We start from the raw sequence: 24,174 nt of genomic DNA, 5'->3' as shown, positions 1-24,174 counted from the left end.
CTTGGGGCTGCCTGTCATTTCCCTATAGGCTTGTTCGAGGACCTGCTGTCCCACCTGGGGTCTAAACATGGAGTCCTGATTCTGGGCAGACTGGTTATATAGAGATAGGTGTTCATTATACTAGTCCATGGGGTCCCTTGAGCTTTGGCAACTCAGCTGTTCCTCTGCCACCCGGAAGCATTGAGGTTGGTACTCCAGTGCTTGGGCTCTGGCCTCCCCAGGTGTTCCATCCGTCCTCTCAGTTCCCATTACCTGTTGGGGGAGGGACTACCAGACCCCAATCTCCACCATTCAGATGACCCCTGCTTGAAATCCACTGCAGCTAGCTGCGTGCTCTCCTTTCTCTGCCCTCACTGGCTTCCCTCTTCTCCCCATCCCTTGGGAATACCTAGTGCAGTCACTTCCAGAAGGTTAGCTTTTTCAACAGTCAGGATGAGCCATCAAACTTCAAGCAGCTTTTGTGTTCAACCCCTCACAAGTTCCCTGAGGCTAGAAAAATCAAAGGGCTCAGATACCAGCTTGGAACTGGGAAGGGAGCAAAATAATTAACATCTCAATAAAATATACTGCCACAGACGAATGGATAAGAAAGCTGTGGTACATATACACCATGGAATATTACTCAGCCGTTAAAAAGAATTCATTTGAATCAGTTCTAATGAGATGGATGAAACTGGAGCCCATTATACAGAGTGAAGTAAGCCAGAAAGATAAAGATCATTACAGCATACTAACACATATATATGGAATTTAGAAAGATGGTAATGATAACCCTATATGCAAAACAGAAAAAGAGACACAGATGTACAGAACAGACTTTTGGACTCTGTGGGAGAAGGCGAGGGTGGGATGTTTCGAGAGAACAGCATGTATATTATCTATGGTGAAACAGACCACCGGCCCAGGTGGGATGCATGAGACAGGTGCTTGGGCCAGGTGCACTGGGAGGACCCAGGGGAATCGGGTGGGGGGTGGGTGGGAGGGGGGATCGGGATGGGGAATACATGTAACTCCATGGCTGATTCATGTCAATGTATGACAAAACCCACTGCAATGTTATGAAGTAATTAGCCTCCAACTAATAAAAATAATTGGAAAAAAATATATACTGCCACAAAAGTGGATAGGTGATGAGAGACCCAGGAACTGGCTCCTGTGGGAGCTCAGACAAGAGGTACCTAAATTATGCCAGAAGGTCAGGAAAAGCCTCCCAAGGAGGGGACCTTTTTTTTTTTTTTGCCAAACAGAGTCCTGAAGACAGCAAGGAAAAGTATTCCAGGAGGAGGGAACAGCAGGTATGAAGGCCTCGAGGTGACAGTCAACAGGGGTGTGTGATGAACTGATAATTGCTTTGTGAGAATAGCTGGGATTGAAGGAGGTGAGTCTGGGTGATGAAGGGTCTCCCAAGTCCCAAGCCAAGGTTTGGAATTCATCTGACCACGAGAAGCCACGGAAAAAAATGAATCAAGGAAGTGACCCAAGCAGAGGTCTGGTTCAGAAACATTTAGTTGACTAGTAATGAATGAATGGGGAGAGGGTAAAATTGGAGGCAGGGAAGGCAGTTGCCAGGAACTGCAGGGATCCAGGCAAAGGGTGGTGGCTGCCTGGACCCCCCTGATGGCGGCGGTGATGAATAGAAGAGCGTATTATCCATAAGTAATAAGGGAAAAGGGACAGGTTTTGGGGGTAGGGGGAGGGTGGATCTTAGGATGACTATCAGGGGTGAGTCCGTGAGACGGAGCAGAGCAGGATGGTGGTTTGAAGGTGTCAGCAGAAAATCTAGGGAGAAGGAAGGATTGGGGGTGCAATGGACCCCTCCCCGCACCCCATCCCTGCATCCCGCGATTCCCAAACTTCCCACTAGATGGAGGGCTGGTGCTGGGAGACCGGCTCCGCCTCTCATCCTCTGCCCCTCACCCTCAGTGGGCTGGGCCTCCACTTGGGCTTCTCCAAACCCCGTGTGTCCCTGAACTCGATCCAGAACACATGTATCAATATTTAGGGTCATCAGCTGTCCCCACTCCCTAGGACTCTCTTCTCAGCCTCGAGGGCCCAGTAGTAAGGGCCCTCTGCCCCAGGTCCCCTCGTTGTAGAGCTCTGTGCCCAGGTGTACAGGGGTGTTTCCGTGCTGGGGGCTGCCTACACCTCTTCAACCTCCAAAACTGCCTGGCTCCCACAGATAGGTCCCCAGCCTAGAGGCATCCCCATCAATGGCACCATTGTTGCCCTCGATGCTCTCCTTCTCCCGACCTCACGCTGGGGGAAGAGGCCCCCATCCCTCTCAGTTTTGCCCCAGCCCCCAAAGACGGGCCCAGTTCCGGTGCCAGGCTGTTAAGGAGAATGGCATCCAGGCCTTCCTGGACGTTGGGAACGGGATACGTGCTTGGCTGTGGGCGGAGCTAGTTAGGAGGCGGGGCCCAAGGTGGAGTCAGGGATGCCACCCGGGCCGTGGGTGTGGCCCAAGGCGGGATAGGGGCGTGGCCTATGAGGGGTGGGGTTGGGATCTCCCGAAATTGGAGGCATCCTCCCTTCTCTCGCAGCAGTCCCCACCCCCGCCCCGTCCCAGCCACTGCGGTCGCCCGGGAGTCCTGCCCGCTCTGGCTTTCAGTCCAATAGCCAGACAGACAGACGGTCGGGAGGCTCCTGGCCCCACTTAACAGAGGTCGTTTCTCAGGAGGCCGCGCCCAGCTCCCTGAACTGCCCGGCCTTGCGGAGCCGAAGGGGAAAAGGGTACAGATAGATTTTCTGGGCGCGCACCTCCCCCCCCCCCCCCCCCCCATACTCCGTGTTATCCCGTTTTTAGGACAGACACAGCCTGGAGGTCCTATGGGCTTAGAGTACTGAGCTGAAGGCTGGTCAGGCGCCTGCACCCCATGAACCCCCCCCCCCCCCCCGCCCCGCCTCCCCTTCCCTGCCCCTCGACGCTCAGGCCTGGAGCCGGCTCTAAAAATAGATCGAGGCCCGGGAGCGTGCCTACGCAGGAGGGGGTCTGGGAGGCCTGAGTCACCCTGCCGGCAGGGCCTTCCCCCGTCTCGGGAGCCGAGGCCGTCTTGACGGCTGGGCATCTCTCCGATCCTGTTGGCCCGACTCTGCACTCTTGGCTGTGCCATGTCCCCCTCCCAGGCCCGGGGAGCCAGCCAGGCGATGGCGGACCCGGCCGCGTGAGCGGTAGCAGCCACAGCCGGGAAGGATTAGGAGTCCCCCGGTCCTGATTTATTAGTTGTTTTTGTGTGCCTGCCGGCAGCGCTCCCACCCCCCATCCGCCCCCGGAGCAGTCACATCTACATCTGCCCTTCTCTCCTGCCCAGGCCCACAGAGATGTTCTAGGCTTCTGGGTGGGGACGTGGCCTCCGGGCAGCAAGAAGTCCCAACTTGGATCTTCGAGGTTCAGAGTTAGCATTCCCATTCAACAGATGAGAAAGCTGAGTCCTGGAGATAGGAAGGGGCCTATCACACAGCAGATTGTGCTGTGATATTCCTGTGTTCAAATCCCAGCTCTGACTCCTAGTCAGCCACTTCTCCTGGCCTGTTTCCTTACGGTAAAGTGCTCAAGTTGAAGATGACACCCATTCACCTGTAAAATCGGAATAAGAATAGATTCTTAGGATTGTCCAGACAATTAAAATTATTCTTTAAAAAGCAGCAGTGACCTGCTGAGTGTTACATGTGGGTTTAGTTCCAGCTCAGCAAGTCAGTTATCTCCGGCACCTATTTTTCTCACTTCTGGATGTACAGAGGGGGATTAATGGGTGTGGTGTGGTGAGCCCTACCTCCTATGCCGAGGGGCTCAGCTAAGATGATTGGGGCCTGGTCAGGGCGCTTAAGTGAATGTGGAACACCGGTTAGAGTGGAGGGAGGAAGGGCAGCATCCAGGCTTTGCATGGGTCTGGCTCACCTGGCTCAGACGGTAAAGAATCCGCCTGCAATGCGGGAGAGCCGGGTTCAATCCCTGGGTTGGGAAGATCCCCTGGAGAAGGAAATGGCAACCCACTTCAGTATTCTTGCCTGGGAAATCCCATGGACAGAGGAGCCTGGTGGTTACAGTCCATGGGGTCCCAAAGAATGGGACATGACTGAGCAACAAACGCTGGCTCCCGTTCTGAGGAGGGGGCATGTTTGGGTCATTACAGGTTTAAGAGCTTCAGGCTCAGCGAACAAAGGGGCTCAAGAGTCTCTAAGATCATCTTTTCCTTGTTGGCAAAGGGCAACGGCCCTGAATCCAGGTCCCCTGTCCCAGGCTCTTTCTCCCCACCTTCCAACCACCTGTCCTCTGTCATCCAGACACCAATATCAAGCCTTTTCTGAATGATCAAAGCTGACAATACTCCAGTTGGTTTTATTTCTTTATAATATATTATTTAGGCCACTTCATGGAAAAAATTGTCTGATATCTGTTGGAAATGTCATTGACCTTTCAAAGCTACATGAAATCAGCTTTGTAAATAGGAAGGCAAGTGGGCTGGGAAGGGACTGCCAGCGATGAACATCGGTGTAAGATGCAGGGCAAGAGTGCCCAGTGAATTAGCAGCCCTCTCAGTACTAATGATGTTAATAATTAACATTTTTGAGCATTTACTATGGACTTGGCTTAGTTTCATGTATTATCTCATTTAATCCTCCTGACAGTTCCATGTGGTTAGGTGCTATCATTATCACCCCATTTTACAGATATGGAAAGTAAAGGCTTAGAGAAGTGAAGGAAGAAAACGAAGCCAGGAAGTAGCAGAGCCAGGAACAAACCTTCTCTGAGCTTAGATTTTATTTCCTGTCTTGATGAAAAAGTTGGATTTTCACCCTGAAAATCCACTCCCTCAGCCTCCCTTTCTAGCTAGGTTGTCAGGACTCCCCAGCCCAGCCCAGGGCACTACTGGGAGGAGGTGGGGCTGGGTAGCAGCCAGTTTCTCTCCACCCAGAGTTCCAGGATTCAAAGAATTTATGAGTCCAACTGTCTGAGGCTCTTGCATGCAAAGACAGAATCCGGGAGTCCCCAAGTGCTCCTCTCCCCACCATGCCTTACCCAGGAGACTCCTTGGCTTGCTCTCCACCAAAGGGAGTTTGTCCTGGGCCCTGTTTCATTCCTGCTGCCAGTATTTATAAAGGGCCTAGTCTCTGTCACATGCTCCGGGGATAAAATGGTAGCAAAAACAGGGCTTTCTGTGGCTTACAGTCTAGCAGGCTGATAATTAATTACACCCCTCCCTCTTCCAAGCTTCTGCTCAGATCTGCCCCTTTTGGGAGACTGTTCCCAATTGCCTTCCTCAGCTCCTTTAGGAAGGAAGGTGAAGATAGTCTCAAAGCTAAACATGGGAAGGGCAGGTGGGAAGGGAAGGCAGCCAACAGACTGTGTTTGTTGTGGTGGTAAGGTTATACTCTCACCGTGCGTATGGAATAGCTAGCATCTATTGAGTTTCAGAAGCTGTGCACAGCACTTGAAATGTCTCATCTCAGGGAACTCTCACAGCATCTCTGTGAGCTGTGGACAATTCCATTTTACCAACAGGGAAACTGAAGCTCTCTCCAGGAGATGAAGGGATTTGCCACAATTCACACAGCTGCTAAGTGGTAGGAGTGAGGTTTGAACCCAAATTATTCTGAGGCTGTAGCCCCCACCCTCAACACTATGCTGAGATCTTGTTTGACTTTTAGGTAAAGAAACTAAGACCTAGGACTTCTTGGTGGTCCAGTGGTTAAGAATCTGCCTGCCAGTGCAGGGGATACAGGTTCTATGCCTGGTCCTGGAACCACATGCCATGGGGCAACTAAGCCCATGCATCTCAACTACTGAGCCCATGTGCTGCAACTACTGAAGTTTGTGTACCCTAGAGCCTGTGCTCAGCAACAAAAGAAGCCACTGCAATGAGAAGCCCGTGCACCAAAACAAAGAGTAGCCTCGGCTTACCGCAATTAGAGAAAGTCTGCGCGCAGCAACGAAGACCCAGTGCAGCCAAAACAAATAAATAAATAAAATTTAAAGAGAAAGAAACTAAGACTTAGCGAGGCCCGGTGATTGGCTAAAGGTCATACAGCACAACAGAAAATTGTGGATTGAGTTGGTTGGTACCGAGAAGGATGCTTGGGTAAAGGTATACAAGCTACTCCACCAGGTCTTTGGGAGGCCAACTCTTGCACCAGAAGGGATTACTGGGAATGGGGCAGGGTCTAGAGGAAGACTGGTCGGGGGCAGGTCTATCTGAGGGTCTTCAGTGCTGCTGGTGCAGCACAGGCCCGTGCTATGGGGCAGAGGACCCTTGGGATGTCTTGGCAGATGCACTGTCCCTCCCATATGTGTTCTGAGATGTCATCTTTGTGTCCTGCTCTGTGCAGGTCTGGGGAGGTGGCTGGTAGACAGGAGAAAAGGATGTTTAAGTCCTTCACTGAGTCCTTCACCCCCCTGGGGGCTTCCAGTCTGTCTGGAGAGGAGGGAGGTGCCCTTGTTGGGGACGGTGACACTGGTGAGTGTTTATGAGTATATTTCATAGGTGCTGACACCAGGAGAGCACCTTTCCCTTCGTCTATCTCTCCCTTAATCCTTTCAGCAAACCTTAAGTGACAGATACTGTATTTCTATATACTGATACTGTATACAGATGCTGTATTTCTGTTTATCCAAGGAAGAGGTGAACTGATGCCACCAAATTACAGAGCCATGATTTGGACCCAGGTATAGGCGATCTAACACCGTGCCCTTCTGCAGGGCTTCTCACATGTGGTCCCTGGGCCCCAGCACCAGCGCTGCCTGGGAACTTATTTGAAAAGAAGACAGCTGAATCAGAAACTCTGGGGGTGAGGGGCTGACAGTCAGTTTAACAAGTCCTCCAAGCTCCCAACTTCAGCTCTCCTGCCTTACAGGCCCTGGGTGAGAATGGGGCAGGGTGCAGGTGACCCATCTAAGATCATGGGTCCTGGAGTCAGACAGAGCTGAGTTCAGGCAGAACTAAGTTCAAATCTCTGCTCCACCCTTTCCAGCCCTATGACTTTGAGATTTTAATCATGAATCCTTGCTTTCCTAGCCTGTGAAGTGAAGGTGGTAACAGTGCCTCACCTCCTAGAATTGTTGCTGGTTAAAGATATCATTTGACAGATGAAAAAAAATGACAACTCAGGGACCTCCTTGGGGGTCCAGTGGTTAAGAATCTGCCTTGCAAAGCAGGGGTTGCAGGTTCAATCCCTGTTTGGGGGACTAAGATCCCATATGCCGAGCTGCAACTACTGAGACTTTATGCCACAACTAGAAAGTCTGTGTGCCACAACTAAGACCCAACACAGTCAAATAAATATTTTATAAAAAAGGAAAGAAAAATGGTGACTCAGAGAGGGAAAGGGACTTCCCAGACCCCTGCTGTGTGGGCTCCTTTCCAGAGAGGACTCTGCCCTGTGAGTCTGTCCCAGAGTGACCGTTTCCCATCCAGCTCCATCCTGGCTAGCTGTGTAACCTTGAGCTGATTATTCATGTTCTCTCTGCCTGTCTCCTCAGGCTTAGAGTGGGGATCATAACAGTGCCTGGGCTTCCCGCCGTTGTGGCGAGACTAAAATGAGTTCCTCCGTGCGTGGTGCCAGCCGGCACTTCAAAAGGGCTCAATAAATGTTAGCTGCTGTTATTGAAGGCAGAGGCAGGATCAACCCCGGTGTCTTCTAATGGCCCCCAGCCCTGGTCAGAGCATGATTAAGAGTTTAAAGGAGGTCAGAGAGCGTGGGAATTCTGAGGAGCGGAATCTTCCCCTTGGAGGAGAGCATTTTGGACAGGATCATTCTGTATCGTGAGAGACCGTGCTGTGCCTTGTAGGATGTTTAGCAGCATCTTGTGGCTTCTACCCTCTAGATGCTAGGAGGTCCCCCCCACCAAGCTGTGATGACCCCAGATATCTCCAGACGTCACCGAATATCTCCCGGGGAGGAAAATTGCCCCTGTTGAGAATCACTGAGATTATCAGGCAGGGTGGTTTGAGGTGCTTTAACACACCAGGTGGGTTAACACAGGATCCCATTGTTTGCCTCATGGGATGGTGGGGAGCCTGGGGTCCAGGGTCACACAGCAGGTAGAGGTGGGCCTGGAATCCAGGGCTCTTGTGCCTGTCACCTCTCCACAGGTCCCTCAGAACAGGTGGGCAGAGCCCAGGGGACAACCAAGCTGAGGCTCAGGATGCCTGGAGTGTCCCCGCGTCCCCCATCGGGGTCTCCCTCCCCAACCACTGCCGCATGCCTGGCAGTGCCCGTCAGAGTCTGGGCTCGCCTTTCCAGAAGCTCCAGGGTAGCCAAGCCAAGCAGGTACCTGGTGCCAGGTGCTACTGACGTTGGGCATCTAAGAATGTAGCCAGGGCTGGGGTTGTCAGTGGGCGCTCGCCATGCCCCTGTGGGGGAGGGGGTCATCAGCAGAGTGGAGCATCAACCCGCCCGCCGGTACCATAAAGCTGCCACCAGAGGTGAAAGATGGGTCCCCCTGCCACTGGGATCCAGAGAGCCGTGGAGACGTGGTGACAGGGATGATTTAGCGGGGGAGGAGGGAGAATGAAAGGCAGGCAGAGATAAAAAGCCAGAAACAGAGGCAGAGAGACAGAGTGAAGAGAAGCAGAGAACATGGATGAGACAAAGAGAGACAGGAGAGAAGGACATAAAGACGCAAAAAATGCAAGAAACAGATCAGAGACGCACAGAGAGATGCAGCTAGAGACGCAGCTCCAAAAATAGAGGGAAAGAGGAGAGTCAGAAACATAGACAGAGATGAGAGGGAGCTGGAGAGGGGGCTGGAGTCACAGAGAGGGAGGAAAGAGAGCTAGAGAATTAGATGCAGAAAAAAGAGGCCAGATTCAGTGAGGGAGACACATTCAGTCAAAGAAGACAGGACAGAGACATCCAGAGACGCTCAAGGGGCTGACCTCTGCCTCTTCTCTGTGACTCATGTCCTCTGGGCATGTGCGTGTATCTCTGCCCACGTGCACATTCATGTCTATGTTCATGTGTCATACACCTCCCGTGGGAGCCATCTGTGTCTGAGAGCCCGGCAGTGCTTGGGTGCGTTCATCTGCTAATTTACCACTGGCTGCCTGTGGGGTGCAGGGCAGTGGGTATCAGTGAACAAGGCCCCTCATGGAGATGCTTGCTTATTCATATTAAAAATATACAAACAAATACCAGAGCTGTGCAGAGATGTGAAACAGAGTCATGTATTACAGGACGACTCAGGGCTCCTCTATACCTGGTGGTCAGGGAAGGTCACCGAGGAGGTGGCTGGCGAGGCGAGACCTGGATGTCAAAGAGCCAGCCTGGCAAAGATCAGGGGCAAATCCTTCCGGAAGGATGACTTGGTACAAAAGTCCGGAGGAGAAAACCAACTTGGTGAATGCAAGACTGAGAAAGGAGGCCGGTGGGGCCACAGCTTCAGGGGGTGAGGTGGCTGGACAGGAAGGCAGAGGGCAGATCATGAAGGACTTGGTAAGGCCAGGGGAAAGATGTTGGGGTTCTTCTAGGTGAAATGAAAACTGGAAGATTGAAGCCGGAGAGTGACGCCAACAGATACGGGTTTGGAAAGATTTCGCTGGCTGCTGGGTGGGAAGTAGGGGGTTGGGAGGCTCCTGCAGTAGTCCAGGCAAAAGAGGTGGGTGGCTTGGGTGAGACTGGGGAGAAGTGGGTGGATGCAGGCTGTGTTTTGGGTGTAGAATCAACAAGATAGTGGGGATGGCGGGGAGAAAGGAAGGCGCCAAGGATGATTCCTGGGTGGTTTGCCTGAGCATCTGAATGAATTATGGTGGTGTTTACCAGCATGAGGAAGACACGGACAGGCAGCTCTGTGGGGAACAGTACAGAAGTCTGTTTTAGCTGTGTGATGTGCCTGTGTGTGTATGTGTGTGCACCTGTGTGCACATCTGCTAGGGCCCAGGTGTGCACGTGTGCCTGTGTGGGTTCAGACCACCTCTTGCTTGGCTCTGTGGGGGCTCCTGGGCCTGACCTGGAACCAGGCCCTGTCTTGACTCTTCGCTTCCCCCAGCCCCAGGGGCTGCCCCTGCCAGATGGGGATTCTTCAAGGGCCAGCAGGAACAATGGGGTGGGCAGGCCCTTGGTGCTGCTGACATCTGGGCACACAACCCCAGGCCCAGGAGGCCCGGGAGACCCGCCCGGCAGCGGCAGGCAGGCTCCGGGGCAGCTGGTGGCGATTAGCAGCGTTGATTACCTCGTGGCGATGCCATCTGGGGTGAGGGCACTGAGCCCAGCCCCACGGGATACCCTGCTTGCTGGCATGCAGGGCTTTCTGGGGCTGAATGCATGTAAATGTGTCAGTGTCGCGGCCTGCGTGTGTGTGGATGCCCATTGGTGAGTACATGTCTGAGCAGGGGTTTCTGTGGGAGCCGCGTCTGTGTGGCCCCCTGCGTCTGTGTGTGCACGTGTATGTGCTGCAGGTCTGCAGGTTTCCCTGTGTGCATGTATAAAGAATGATGCCTGTGGGCGCGGGTGTGTGTTTCTATGTGTATGTTTGTGCACACATGTCTGCATGTGCCTGCATGTGTTTCTTTGTGCATATCCGAGTACATGAAGTACTGTATGTGTGCATTCTGAAATGAGGCACCTGTGTTTGAGTACACCCAGGGATATATTTCTGCAGCTTCATCTGTGCTCACACGTGTGTCTCTGTGTGTCTGCTTATGTGGAGGAGAATCATGTGTGTGCTTGTGTCTGTGTGAACCTGTCTACCTTTGCACACGGAGTCTATACACATGTGCTGTGAGAGAACATATCTAACTCTCTGCTTCTGCATATATGCGTCTGGGGCAGGGAGGGGCACAGGCCTGTTTCTAGACTGTGTCTGTGATAGTGTATCCAGGCATAGGTGCCCCAGGCTTGGCTGTTCTTATGAGCACTCTTGGGGAGCTATGGAAAGGGATCTGGACTCCCCCTTCTCAGATCCCTTCTGCTCTGGGTTCAGCCATCTCCTCCTGCCTAGGAGGGTCTGGGGTATGAATGGGGGAAGGATTGGGGGTGCCCAGGGTGGCACAGTGATTAAGAGCATGTGCAATGGACCCAGGCTAACTGACGTGGGCCCCTGCCCCACCACCCACTATGTGACCTTGCAAGTTGAGTCATTCCTATGCTCTGGGTTTCTCCGTCTGTAAAACGGGGGTAAGCATATAATTCTCTTTCTGGGGCTGTTGTGAGGACGAAAGGAGCTAGCCTATGTGAAATGCTAGCACAGAGCCTGACCTCTGTCTGGGTACTGTCTATTCATTCCCAAGTGCCTGCTGCTGGGGCAGCACCCTATGGAGACAGGGTCTGTGCCTACCCACTCCTCAGGCCAAAGCTCCCAGAAAGCCCCACCCCCTCCACTTCCCGCCTGCTGAGCTCAGCGCTTCCCAGGCCCTGCCACTGTCGTAGCCACATCTGGGCCGGCTCTGCGCAGGGACCACAGTGGTGCGCCTCCGTGGCCACGGCTGGGGTTTCCGCTGACTCAGCGCCTCAGGCTCTGGAGGCGGGAAATCCCAGTCCTGCCCCCCCACCCCCACCTCAGGTTACATGGGGCCACAGGGCTATGGCTCCACAATGTTGCTTTTCCAGGAAGCCCCCCGCCCCCCAATCAGAGGACTCCAGTTGCTCCCCCCACAGGCATTCTTACGCTCAAGGACTTCTTGAACCTACCTCTCTATAGTTCTTTATCCTTGGGGCCCAGAAATTTGCTACCTCCCTTAGGAGGGGGAGAGGCTCTTAGGAGGGTCACCTTGATCATCCCCCTGCCTCTAGACAAAACTAGACAGCTTACCTGCTTCCTTCTCTTCAGAAGTCCAACCTTCTCCTCATCCAACCTCAATTCCCCTCGCTTCCTTGGATCCTGAGCATGAAGCAAAACCCTCTCCATTGCTGGGCTGGCCCAGCGTCACCCCCTCACCCCATCCTCCATCCTCACATCCTGCCAGCATTTACCATAATAATGATAAAACAGCGAATATTTATTGAGCTCCTCTTTTATGCCGTTGGGAAGCACTTTTACAGACTAATTTGTTTTCTGCTCACAAAGTATATGCAGTCATTATCCAGTTTTACAGATGAAAAAGTAAAGTCATCGTTAAATAGTAAGTTCAAAACTAGAGGATAGGGATTTGAGCCCTTCTAACCTCATTGGGGAGAAGGCAATGGCAACCCACTCCAGTGTTCTTGCCTGGAGAATCCCACTGACGGGGGAGCCTGGTGGGCTGCCGTCTATGGGGTCGCACAGAGTCGGACACGACGGAAGCGACTTAGCAGCAGCAGCAGCAGCAACAGCCGCAACCTCATTGGGCTTCCCTGGTGGCTCAGATGGTAAAGCGTCTGACCCGGGTTCGATCCCTGGATCGGGAAGATTCCCCTGGAGAAGGAAATGGCAACCCACTCCAGTACTCTTGCCTGGAAAATTACGTGGACGTAGGAGCCTGGTAGGCTACAGTCCATGGGGTCGCAAAGGGTTAGACATGACTAACCTCATGGAGTCAGGAGGAATAAGGGGACCCGCTGGGTTCCACTTGTCTGGAATTGAGTCCAGAGAAGAAGGGGTTAATTTAGCACCCTCCCCAACTCCTGGAGGGAGCCCCCCTCCCCCCAGTTCAGACGGTCAGAGAACAGAGTCACAGGGAATGTTAGGCTCAGAAACTGGAAAAAGCTGACCAAGGAGGCTTGGGCAGCAGCCACGTCACGGATGCCGCGGAACTGGGGAGGAGGGTCTTCATTCCCCCTCCCCCAGCCCCACCCCCGTTTCTGGAGGCCCAGCCGGGGAAGGGGAAGGGGGTGGCAAAGGGGAGGCCTTTTAAGCTCCAGGCCTGGCTCTTAAAGGGCCGGACTCCCCCCTCCCCCCCGCCGCCCCCACCCGCCTGCAGCCAGAGCCCCCTTGCAGGGCAGCTCCAGGCACGCAGGGTCCCGCCTAGTTCGCTCGCTCACCTGGCGGGCAAATGGAAGGGGCGGGTCTGGGAGCGCAGCCAGGCCAGCAGCGGGGCCGCGCGTCCCGCCGCCTCTGCCACCGCTGGAGCCCCCTCCCGGTCCTCCCTCCCTCCTCCAGCCTGGCGGGCGGATCCAGCTGTGTTCCATTAGCGGCCCTGGCAAGTCCCCAGCCCCCTGGAACCGCCCCCTATTCCCCCACCCGGAGTAGCCGGCAGTCCCCGGCAGTCGCGCGCGCGGGCGCGCGAGCGGGACAGACTTCAGCCCCCAAAGCTCGGGATCCGGGAACTTGGGGTCCCCGAAGCCGGCCAGAAGTGATCGAGGACCTTTCAGCGGGCCGAGGAACCCAGGCCCTGCTTTCTGGGGTTGGCTGCGTGGGGTTGTCTGGATTACTCAGTGAGGTGGGGGCGATCCCCAGCCACGGTAAGTGAGGGTTGGAGGGGGTTGCCTCCTGGCTCTGGGCTTGCTGTGTGACCTGGGGCAATAGGCGTTCCCTCTCTGGACTTAAGTCCTCTTCTTTCTAGCAGGATAGGCTCTACCTCCATCGCAGTTCTGACTCTCTCTGCCCCCGAATCTGTGCCTTCCTATTGGGATAGGATCGTTTCCTCGCGGAAGCACCTCTCCTATCTCTGTAGTGCCCTGCTCTGGCTGGGGCTAGGTGAGTGGAGGCCAGAGGTCAGGAGCAGGAAGGGGACAGGGAGCCCATGGAAGTTCACGCCTCCACATGCTCTCACTTGCCTCTCACAGCTGGCCGTCCTTCCACTGACTCGCAGGAGGGGGAGGTCAGGACAGGGGTGGAGGGATAGGAGGTGCATACCTGCAGAATGGGGAATGAGCAGCGTGGGGGAACAGTTCTGCCCCAAGAAGAGGGAGATTGGGGTCCTATCTCCAAATATATGAAGGCGAGGGGTCCTGCCTGCTCTCATTCTCCATCCAGAACTGAGGGAGGGGGAAACAGAATTCCTTTACAGCTGGAGAGAATGAGGTCAGACTTGCACAAGAACTTCCCAACAGGAGGGCCTGCAGGAAGGGTAGTCATCGCCTGCCTGTGTGCACGTGTGTGTGTACAGGCTGGTGTGTCTGTGTGGCCCCTGAACACATGTCTCTGTGAGTCTGCCTGTGTGTAGGTAGGCTTGCGTGCACACAGTGCACAAATATGCCTGTGTGTATATATGCCTGTATATCTGTGTGTATCAAGCCGACACACACATGACTGTGTGCACACGCGCGGGCTGCCTGTCTCATGGGAGGCCGGATGATGTATGGCTTGGCTGGCTGCTTGCTGAGCCTGCATTGATTTATCTGGGCCCATCCATCAGGGTTTAATAAAACTAAAAGACGAGCATCCATCAGCAGGGGAGATTGGCAACAAGGTCCTGAGCCTGGTAACCTGCTCTCCCGCCCACTGCACCCATGAGGGAAGCTTCCTTGGCCCCTGTGATGCCTCTAGGAGACTCAGCTCAGTTGTCAGTGCCTTGTGGGTGCCAGAAAGGGCCTGCTGGCTGAGCTGGGTGCAGCTAGCCAGGTACCAGATTAGCATTTACCAATACAGTGCACAGGTTGATAAAATATTGAAATACTTCCAAGCGTCTTGGCAAATAGCCTCTGCCTCAAACTTCCACGCTATCCCCAGTGACCTGGCCTTTTAGGACCCTCTCCATCTCTCTTCAGTCCAGCAACTGTCCACTAGCACAGCCCGATGCTGCCTGGACATGGTTTCACTGCTCTAGCCAGCATTCTGCACTGGCTGCTGGATGTCCGTGCCATACCGGTGGTTAAATATTTTGAATATCACCGCGGCCCAAATCCTAGCCCAAGGCCTGTGGTTGGGCCTCTGAGAGGGACTGATGCCTGGCCAGACCTCCTGTCACCCCAGGACCAGAGCCTGGGCCCCACGGGCTGGCTGCTGCCTGCCCACGTGTGGAATTGTGCTCTGTGAGCTCTGGAATCCACCTTCCCCCTCCCTGTGGTTTTCAGGTGCCGTGACTGCAGTCGACCTCTCTGGACCGGGATGTGGGCATCTTGGGCTCCTGGCTTGTGGCTGCTCAGTCTCTGCGTTACCTACAGCCATGGGGCAGATACAGGTGAGATGACGTGAGGATCAGAGTGCCATAGGCCTGCCACTGGCTCTTGAGGTGTGGGGTCCTATGCAGGTATGTGACTGTGGACCTCGGTCACGTGGGCATTTATAGGAGAGTCCAGAGGCTGAGCTCAGGGTGGCCTGAGCTGTTTGCACACAAGAGCCAGCATGAGTCGAGCTAGAGTAGGGGTTCCTGACCTCCGGGATCTAACACCTAATGATCTGAGGTGAAGGTGATGTAACAATAATAGAAATAAAGTGCACAGTAAATGTAATCGTCCTGAAAACATCCCTCTCGGACCCTGGTCCTTGGAAAAATTGTCTTCCAGGACACTGGTGCCTGGTGCCGAAAAAGTTGGGAGACCACTGAGCTAGAGAGTGTGTGTTTCTGTCTACATATCTGTGTATCTCTGGGCCTCTCTGTTTTTACATCTCAGAGCTGCTCTGTGCTTCTGTCCATACTCTTATGTCTCTGTGTGTGGGAAGAACCCCCCTCCGCAATACATAAACCCAACCTGTGCCCCAAGGGCTGGCGAGGCCAGCGTGGTGGGGAGGAGCCGGCAGCAAGCTCTCCTTGCAGACAGGCCAGGACTCTCCAGTCCTTTCCATGGTGGAGGATCCATCCTCCAGCCCACGTGCTCCTCCTCCTCCCCCGCGATCTTGGATAAAGGGCCCGCCTCAAGGCCCAGACGCTGGATAAGACAGAAGGGTGTAGCTTTCCAGGGCCCAAAGCCAGAGGAAGTTGACCGGGCAGCTTGCCCTGCCCTGCTGGGTGCCCTCTGGCTGTGTAGTTGAGCAGAAATAGAACTCCTAGAACCCCCAATCCAGCCAAAAGAGGCAGAAAAACCCAGGGACAGATGTGAGAGGGTGTATGTGGCGACGTGTGGGTTGTGTGTCTACATACGTGTTTTCACATGTTCCCACGTATGCTTTACTCTCCTTTCCCTCACCGGGTCCCCTGGGGATTGAGGCAGAAAATTTCAACATCTGTAAGGAATTTGGGCCCATTTCCAAGGGGTGAGTCACCCCTTGCTGCTGCTGATACTAAAGACGGTGATAGTTTTTCTGGCCAAACCTGGGGCAGAAGGATTCAGGGAGAGGGGTTGGTCACTGAGCCTAGGGATCCATGATTCCTTCTTCTAGCCAGGGATCCAAGGAGTCCAGTGTCCCAGCTTCTAGGAGCTATATCCATTGCCTTGTCCCAGCTACCCTATCTGCATTGATGAAAAAGCTCTCTTTTTTAAAATTCTAGCGTCTATCTCTTCTGTTGTAGTACCTTTCTCAAAACTTCTCTTCAATCAGCCCTAGAGAAGAGGCAGGCCCATGGCTGCCTACCTGGTCCCTTTGAGGTTTCGGAGACCTGAATAAGCTATCCCCTCTGCAGGAGCCTCTACCCCCTTCATATATCCTGTCTGGAGCCCTAAGGCTCTGGTGGTTCCCTTGACCTTGTGGTCCACTCAGGCCCTCAGTCTCTCCTCACAGTTTCATAAGATGGCTATCCAGGTGAAAAGTCAATCTGTTGACTCAGCCTTATGTCTGGCCTGCTTGTCTGTTTTGGCTGCGGGAAGCGGAACCCCACCCATTGCTAAGAGCACATGTACCGGTGGCACATGGCATCCCTAGTGGCCCAGGAGTCTACAGCTCACACATGTGCAGACACGCGTGTGCACAGATACATAACAGAGTGTGCACGGTTCTGACATCTTGCCCTTGAAGTGCTCCTTTGTCCCCCACTCAGGTGTATGTCGTGGAGTATGTGACCTGTCTAGAGTTTCTTTCGTTCTCTTGCCAGACTGGCCCCTGTCTTGGGGGTCTGGAGGAGATCTGGGTTCTAGGAGTTCTGATCTTGCTCAGCTATGAACTCACTTAGTAGCCTTAGGCCAGGCCTCAGTCTTCCCATCTGTGCCCTGACTCCCATCGTAGGTAGGTAGGTTTAGTCACTAATTCGTATCTGACTCTTGCGACCCCGGCAGGCTCCTCTGTCCATGGGATTTCTCAAGCAAGAATACTGGAGTAGGTTGCCATTTCCTTCTCCAGGAGATCTTCCTGACCTAGGGATCGAACCCAGGTCTCCTGCATTGCAGGCAGACTCTCTACCAGCTGAGCCACCACCAGGGTCAGAAGGCAAAAGCTGAAAGGAGGCCAGGGCAGAGCCTGATTGAAGATCCAGAGTGGGGAACATGAACTGGCTCTGTCCCAGGTTCCCCAAGAGCCCAGCTGTGCCTCCATCTCAGCCTGAGCACCCCCCTCCAGATGCCCTCACTGCCAATTCTTTTCCAGGGGAGCAGTGCCCACATTCACAGCAAGAAGGACTCAAGTTGGAACATAGAAGTGACTTATCGACCAACGTGACTGGTGAGCGCCCAGCTCAGCCTGTTGTTCCCCCTCCGCCATCTTCCTGGAGTGGCCTGTACCCCACTCACCTGCCCAGCTGAGCTCGTCATCTGGTGTCTCCCCTAAAGGCTTCAACCTCATCCACCGACTCAGCCTCGTGAAGACGTCTGCCATCAAGAAGATCCGAAATCCCAAGGGACCACTCATCCTGCGACTGGGAGCAGTCTCAGTCACCCAGCCCACGCGGTAAAGGCCCCAGTGTGGCCACTGGGAATCAGTACTGACCTCAGCCACGCTCCCCAGCAACTCTGGATGTGGGGCTTAAGCTCAGGGGGGACCCGTGGGTCTTTTATCTCGCTCCTTGCCAGGAGTCAGCCTGGTCCCACTCCTGGGCCTGGCAGGGTAGGCAGGGAGGGACTGGCAGGCCCACCCTCTGTCCTTTCCCCATCTCTGGCTAGCAGTAGATGAGGACAGGTCTGCATCCCATGGGCACTGTGAGGACCCCAGGATGGAGGAGGGAGCCTGAAAGAGTTGGGTGTGTTTGTGTGTGCACGTGTGTGTGTTCACATGCGTTGATATGTGTCGAGTCCAAGCTCCTACAAGTTCCTGAGTGTTCTGGCCTCGGCTTACCTCTCCAGCCTCATCTTCCAGAATGTTCGTTTTTCTTTCTTGATTCTCTAGTCATGCTCAATCCAGTCATCTTTTTTCAGTATCTCTTCCCTTCCCTCAGGCCTGGTCATGCTCCCCATGGCATCTCGGTTTCCTTGGAATCCTCGTGAAAGAGTGAAACAGTCATTCTGAGGATTCTTTGTTTATGGCCTTATCTCCCCCATCATCCCATCAGACTTTCGGGCTGCCTGAGGATAGGCCTCTTCTCTTTCTTTTCACCTGTTACCTGCAGCCACCAGACCACCCCCGACGCATAGTAGGCCCTCAAGAAATGTCTGTAGAATGAATGGATGTGTATATGTATATGTGTGTTCATTGGAGGTTGTGTGCCTATGTTTGTCTTGTGTAAGTTCAACAGTGCTGAGGGCCCAGGGTGGGCAGCGGGTGGTCTCTTACCTGAGCCTCAGGGCACCCTCCCTGTTCTACCCCCAGGCGCGTGTTCCCTCGGGGCCTCCCCAGTGAGTTTGCCCTGGTGCTGACACTATTGATGAAGAAACACACCCACCGGAACACGTGGTATTTGTTTCAAGTGACCGATGGAGATGGGTACCCGCAGGTGAGCCTGGCTCCCCACTCGCTCCACCCCCGTTGCTGTTGGGTCTTGAGGGGTACCAGTCCAGCCCAGCTTCTGTCCCAAGCTTGAGATCCTGGAGCCTCCCTGCTCCACCCCAGTGCCCACCCTTGAGGCCACCTGCAGCCCCCCTATCCCATTCTTTTAGAAGGTATTTCTCTGTGACCCCAGCCAGCTTTCCTCACTTTGTGGGCTGTTTCCCCTCTTGTGAAATGAGTGGGCGGGCCCTTACCTTTGTCAGGCTGTGGCTCACGGGGCTCTGATTCTCTGTCCTTGCCTTCCCCGCCTCCACACAGATTTCCCTGGAAGTCAACAGTCAAGAGCGGAGCCTGGAGTTGCGGACCCGGGGCCAAGATGGTGACTTTGTGTCCTGCGTCTTCTCAGTGCCCCAGCTCTTCGACTTGCATTGGCACAAGCTGGTGCTGAGCGTGGCCGAACGAGTGGCCTCCGTGCACGTGGACTGCATGTCAGCCTCCTCCCAGCCCCTGGGGCCCCGGCGAGCCATACAGCCTGTGGGCCATGTCTTTCTGGGCTTGGACGCTGAGCAGGGCAAACCTGTCTCGGTGAGTGCTAGGTCGGGCTTGGACTCTGCTCCCACTTTCTGGGAGCCTGAGTCGGCTCCCCAGAACCTATATCTCACCAGAGCCTGCCCTTGCTCAGAATCCCCTTATGGTTCCCCACTGACCTCCAGATGCAGCCTGGACATATTACCCTGGCATTCAAGGTCTTTCATGACCTGGGCCCTAAAATGTCTACAAATGTCTACCTTCTGCTCTGCCTGTCCATGCACCTTGGCTCTGGTTGATCTCATGCCGGCCATCCATCTCACCTAATACTTTCACACCTCCAGCCTTTGCCTATGCTGTTACCTCCACCTGGAATGCTTGTCCTTGTACACCTACCTGCCGAATACCTACTGGTCCTCACGGCCCAGCTTGAATGGAACCTCCTCTTCTCCTCTTCCTCTGGCCAAAGCGAACGTTTCTCCTGCCTCTCCCTCTTTCTTGAGTGTATGGTTTTGCTTTGTATTTGTGACTATATTCTTGATGGTCTCCCAGGCCAGACTGGAAAGCCTCTGAGGGCAAACCCTGGGATGGAGCTAACTCTGTGCCTCCTTGGGGGCCAGGACACAGAGCTTTTTGCTGAAATGAAGTGACACTTGTGTGTCCCCTGCAGTTTGACCTTCAGCAGGCACACATCTACTGTGACCCGGAGCTCGTGCTGGAGGAGGGCTGCTGTGAGATTTTACCAGGAGGGGTGAGTGGCCTGGACCCAGCCCAGCTGGGAGAGGCTGGGGCACCATGCTGGGGCACAGTGTGCTGGAGGAGAAGGACCGGGAAGGGGATGCCTAGACATCTTAGGATGCTGAGTGGGTGAAGGGGGGCTCCACCTTCTGTACTGACCCCAGCCCTTCCCCCATACTGGACAGTGTCCCCCAGAGACCTCCAAGGCCCGCCGGGACACCCAGAACAATGAGCTCATCGAGATCAACCCACAGACTGAGGGCAAGGTCTACACCCGCTGCTTCTGCCTGGAGGAGCCGCAAAACAGCAAGGTGGGTGGCCAGGGTGGGCAGACGTGGGCACAGGCACGAGTGGGCCTGTCCCTCCCCCGATCTGACTGAGGCCTGCCCCCAGGGTCGGTTGGTCATGTGCGCCAGGGCAGGGAGGGCACTGGAAGGCCTACCTATTTGCATCCTACCCCTACTGGATTCCGAGAGGCAGAGAGACAGCCCACTGTATGACCCTGTGCCTGCCTGCTTGCTCGCATTGAGAACTGTGCCTATTGAACTCTGGCACTAACCACAACTTCACTGGTACCATCCCAGACCCTGGTGAGGGAAGGATCAGGCTAGCACCCAAAGGCATTTTCTCCAGGACACAGATATCTAGGGTCAGAGGCCAGGCGCCACACTGCTTGCCTTGGGGCTCACTCATTCTTCTAGGCTCAACCTGGGCCAATGCCAGGCTGGTTCCATGCCCAGCACCATGGCCAGCTGCCCTGCCTGCTCCCAGATTCTTTAGGGGGTGGCAGGGAAACCCAGTTCCTCCCGTAGCCCCACCCCTGGCCCGGCAGCCTCCCTGCCCACCAGGCATCTTGCCCAGCCTTTGGCTCCAGGAACACAGGATCCCATTGATTCATGGTCTTGTTTTCTCCGACATCACGTGGGTGGGGGGAAAAGAAGGGGGGTGGACTGTGGGGGTGCCAGGGGTCTGGGCAGACTCTGGATACCCTGGGAGCTGCCAGATATCAGGCTGAGGGGGTCCCTGGGGTCCATGCCCCTGCCTGGGGGCCCCCAGAACTGTCTCCTTCTCAAGGTTTCCCCTTATTCTGTCTGCCCAGGTGAATGCCCAGCTGTCGGGAAGAATCAGCCAGAAGCCAGAAAGAGGAGCAAAGGTAGAGACAGCCGGTGGGCGGAGGAGCCCATGGTGTCCTCAATCTGCCCTCCGCGTCCTCTGTAAACCCCTTGAGTAAGAGACTCTCTCCGCCCACGCTCTTCCCACCTGCCCCCACTCTTGGACAGAGCTTAGGACTTGAAGATGCCAGCTCTGAGAAGGAAAGCTGAAGGGGGGAGAGACAGAAAAGTACCTGGCTTTGTGTAGGGCACCCGCTCCTGGTGGTTCTTGGGTAGGGGTGTTGGAAGCCATGCTCTGCCCCCTCCATTCCCCGCCCATTCTCATGCCCCTTCCTCTTCCCAGGCCCACCAGGAGACAGCAGCCGATGAGGTAAGCCTCCCATCTAGATTGGAGAAAAGAGCTTGGTTGAAAGGGTGCCAGCCTGAGCCCTTTGGACAAGGCTTTGGGCCCTTGGAGTCTGGGCATGGGGGTGTGGGATGATCACACAGCTCCCAGCCTTCCTTGGGGACCTGGTATTGGGTTCTGTCTGCCTGCTGCTTCTCCTTAGGAGGTGGGTGTTTAGCCCTGGACACTCCTGTTGAGTGGGCAGCAAATGGCCATGTGCATTTTGGAGAGAGCCCAGGCCTTGCCCATGGGACCCCGGATTCGGGGTCTCACTCTGCTCCAGTATGCTGTGTGACCCAGGGCCCACTGCTGTTGCTCTCTGGGCTTCAGTTTCCTCATCTGAGAACTGGCTTGGCTCTGGGTTGGTGGGAGTTGGGGGACACGGCCTATTTGATGGGATTTCAATCTTTATGCTCCTCAACTCCGCCCAGACACCAGTGTACCTGGTGTGTGTATGGGGGCCAGTGGGGTGCAGGAGGCTGGTCCTGGGCTCTCAGACCTGACCTCCAGGTCCATTCTTCCTTTTCAGTGCCCACCCTGTGTCCATGGTACCCAGGAGAGCAACGTGAGTGAAGAGAGAGTGTGCTGGGTGGGGCGGGAGGGGGCTGGGAGTGGGCACTGCCTGGAGGTTGGCTGGGCTGGGCAACTTCTTGGTTTAGGACAAGGGGGTCTTTGTGTACTTTCACACTCTCTGCCCGCCCATCCCCCAGAACTGGGCTTGACCCTCACCCCCCAGCCCACCAGGCCAGGGCCTCATGGAAGGAAGTCTCATGCTCTGTGATCTAGGCAATGTACCGGGCTCCAGGGTAGAAGGGGAATGGGGTGGCAGCCTGCAGGATCAGGGCCTGAGTACTGATCCCAGCACTCCCCACAGGGACTCAGGCCCGCTTTGCTTGGAAGGCTTCCCGTGTCATTCTAGAGACAGAGAAGGGGAAGGGCTGGCTCAGGGTGACACAGCCCAGCATGGCCCCCCAAGCCACATGTTGACTCAGGACCTCCCCTCTAATCCATCTCCAGGTGGTCCTGGCCCATCCTCCCTCTGGGGGGCCAGAAGAACAAGGGAAAGGGGCTCGCTGTGAGCCCAGCTGGTACCCAACTGTGCCTCTTCCGTGGGCAGTATGAGTCACCACTTTCCCACAGCCTGACATTCTGAGTTGACATTCTGCATTGATCCACAAAGGACACAACCCTCTCTCCCCTCAGTTCTAAGCCCCTGGCCTTTGGGGATGTCAGGAAGTACCCCTCTGCTCCCCACCCCTTTTTCCATCCTGTCCCCCACCAAATCCAGTAAGGCTGATCATCCCCAGATATGCAGGGGTTACCATGGCAACTGAACAGCCATGTTATCCTAGCAACTAGGGGGTGGAGCTAGCCAAAGCCAGGCAGGTTAGAGAAGATAGGTCAAACCCCCTCTGTAAGTTTGATAGCTTTAGTATATAAAATCAGCATGCTGGTTGGCCTGGGAGGCAGAGCAAAGGCTGGGATTCAGGATGTTGGCTCAGCCACTCCTGTGTGACCCTAACTAAACTGCTTGCCCTCTCTGGGCCCCTGGTTTCCCCTTCTTCCCTAAGAAGATTATGTCCTCTCTCCTCTGTTCTTTCAGGTCACAATTGGTCCCTCTGGCCCCCAGGTAAGTCCCAGATGAAGAATAGGACACCCCTGCCCTCTTCAGCAGTGCTAGCCCATCTCATGGCATGTGGCCTCTTGGCTGTGTGTTTATGTCAGGGCTACCCAAGCCTGCATGGGCTTCCCAGGTGGCGCTAGTGGTAAAGAACCCACCTGCCAATGGAGGAGATGCAACAGATGCATGTCAGGAAGGTCCCCTAGAGGGAGGCATGGCAACCCACTCCAGTGTTCTTGCCTGGAGAATCCCGGGGACAGAGGAGCGTGGTGGGCTACAGTCCTACAGGCTACAGCTCCCTACCTCTAGGTCTCAGAGTTGGACACGACTGAAGTGACTTAGCGTGCACGCATGCACCCAAGTCTGCATAAGGGTGGGGCTGATTAGATGTATGTTTGTGTGTGTGTGTGTGTTTGTTAGAGAGAGTAGGGGGTTGTGTGAATGTAAAGATGTAAAGAACTGCTCACTTCTGAGGGCCTATTGTGCGTCAGGCCCTGGGCTGCCCATTGGCAGCATGACCTTCTTGAACCACCTCAGGCATAGGTACTGTCGTTTTATTTCAGGGCCAGCTATGCCCACGTATGACTGGTGTGATTTTGTATGTGTGTGTGTGTGTGTGTGTGTGACCGTGCATTTCTGGACACATGTTTGCACATGCAGGGGGTGAACCCATATACCTGTGGGCCTGACAAGACCATAGAACTGTGGGTGATGGGCTAGGCAGCATGTGAGATTTCACTCTTGGGTGTGCCCATGAATAGATCATGTTATTCTTGGGGCCACTTCCGTGTATGTGCTAAGTGGCCCTGAGCAGTTTACCTGGAGGGTCACACTTCTTCCTCATTACAGCCCCTTAGCCCCTTGAGGTAGGTGCTGATGTGAATCCCATTTTCTTGATGAAGGAACTGAGGTTCAAACAAGTCGCATGACTTGCCCTAAGTCATGAGCTTATAAGGTGTGGAGGTAGGATTTGAACTCGGGCAGCCTGACACTCACCATCATGGGTGTCTGCCATTCCACATGTGTGTGCCCAGGCACGTGTGTCCCTAAGCCCCTGGTGTGAGCTAGCATGCTTGGAAAAGGATGTGGGGAAGAGATGCTTTCTGCGTGAGACTATAGATTTACCAAATATAGCCTTTTGCTGTGGGAGGGACGGGGGATGAATGCGTATGGGATCCATATGCTGTGTGTATGGTGGTGGGGGTTGGGATAGGGCTGTGCTCATTTACACACCCATGTGTGGTGGATGCGTGGAGAAGATCAGACTGGG

At 54.7% G+C, this 24,174-nt stretch overlaps 1 protein-coding gene and 1 long non-coding RNA gene across 8 annotated transcripts in view; one reads left to right on the top strand and one right to left on the bottom strand.

The window, feature by feature from the left end:
* Positions 1–3,206: 3,206 nt before the first annotated feature.
* Positions 3,207–12,990, bottom strand: LOC122426057. The gene is made up of 3 exons (XR_006265110.1): positions 12,892–12,990; positions 11,744–11,812; positions 3,207–3,574 (listed from the first exon to the last, which is right to left on the bottom strand). It is a non-coding gene; the product is annotated as an uncharacterized LOC122426057 (long non-coding RNA).
* A 103-nt stretch (positions 12,991–13,093) lies between these two features.
* COL16A1 (collagen type XVI alpha 1 chain) overlaps positions 13,094–24,174 on the top strand; it is a 51,759-nt gene continuing 40,678 nt past the window's right edge. For 6 of the 7 annotated variants that reach the window (XM_043444663.1, XM_043444662.1, XM_043444660.1 and 3 more), the window contains exons 1-12: positions 13,095–13,311; positions 14,866–14,972; positions 17,249–17,323; positions 17,431–17,548; positions 18,404–18,527; positions 18,839–19,105; positions 19,719–19,799; positions 19,972–20,097; positions 20,886–20,939; positions 21,242–21,268; positions 21,813–21,848; positions 22,887–22,913. In XM_043444663.1, coding sequence (XP_043300598.1) covers positions 14,900–14,972; positions 17,249–17,323; positions 17,431–17,548; positions 18,404–18,527; positions 18,839–19,105; positions 19,719–19,799; positions 19,972–20,097; positions 20,886–20,939; positions 21,242–21,268; positions 21,813–21,848; positions 22,887–22,913 — 1,008 coding nt within the window. In that variant the 5' untranslated portion in view covers positions 13,095–13,311; positions 14,866–14,899. Of the gene's footprint in view, positions 13,312–14,865; positions 14,973–17,248; positions 17,324–17,430; positions 17,549–18,403; positions 18,528–18,838; positions 19,106–19,718; positions 19,800–19,971; positions 20,098–20,885; positions 20,940–21,241; positions 21,269–21,812; positions 21,849–22,886; positions 22,914–24,174 lie in introns of all 7 variants that reach the window. The other variant, XM_043444658.1, reaches the window with a different exon arrangement.

Source organism: Cervus canadensis, chromosome 24 (assembly GCF_019320065.1).
Source record: "Cervus canadensis isolate Bull #8, Minnesota chromosome 24, ASM1932006v1, whole genome shotgun sequence".
NCBI classification, from domain to species: Eukaryota; Metazoa; Chordata; class Mammalia; order Artiodactyla; family Cervidae; genus Cervus; species Cervus canadensis.
The sequence above is the reverse complement of the archived record's forward strand: the minus strand, read 5'-3'. Positions and strand labels throughout refer to the sequence as shown.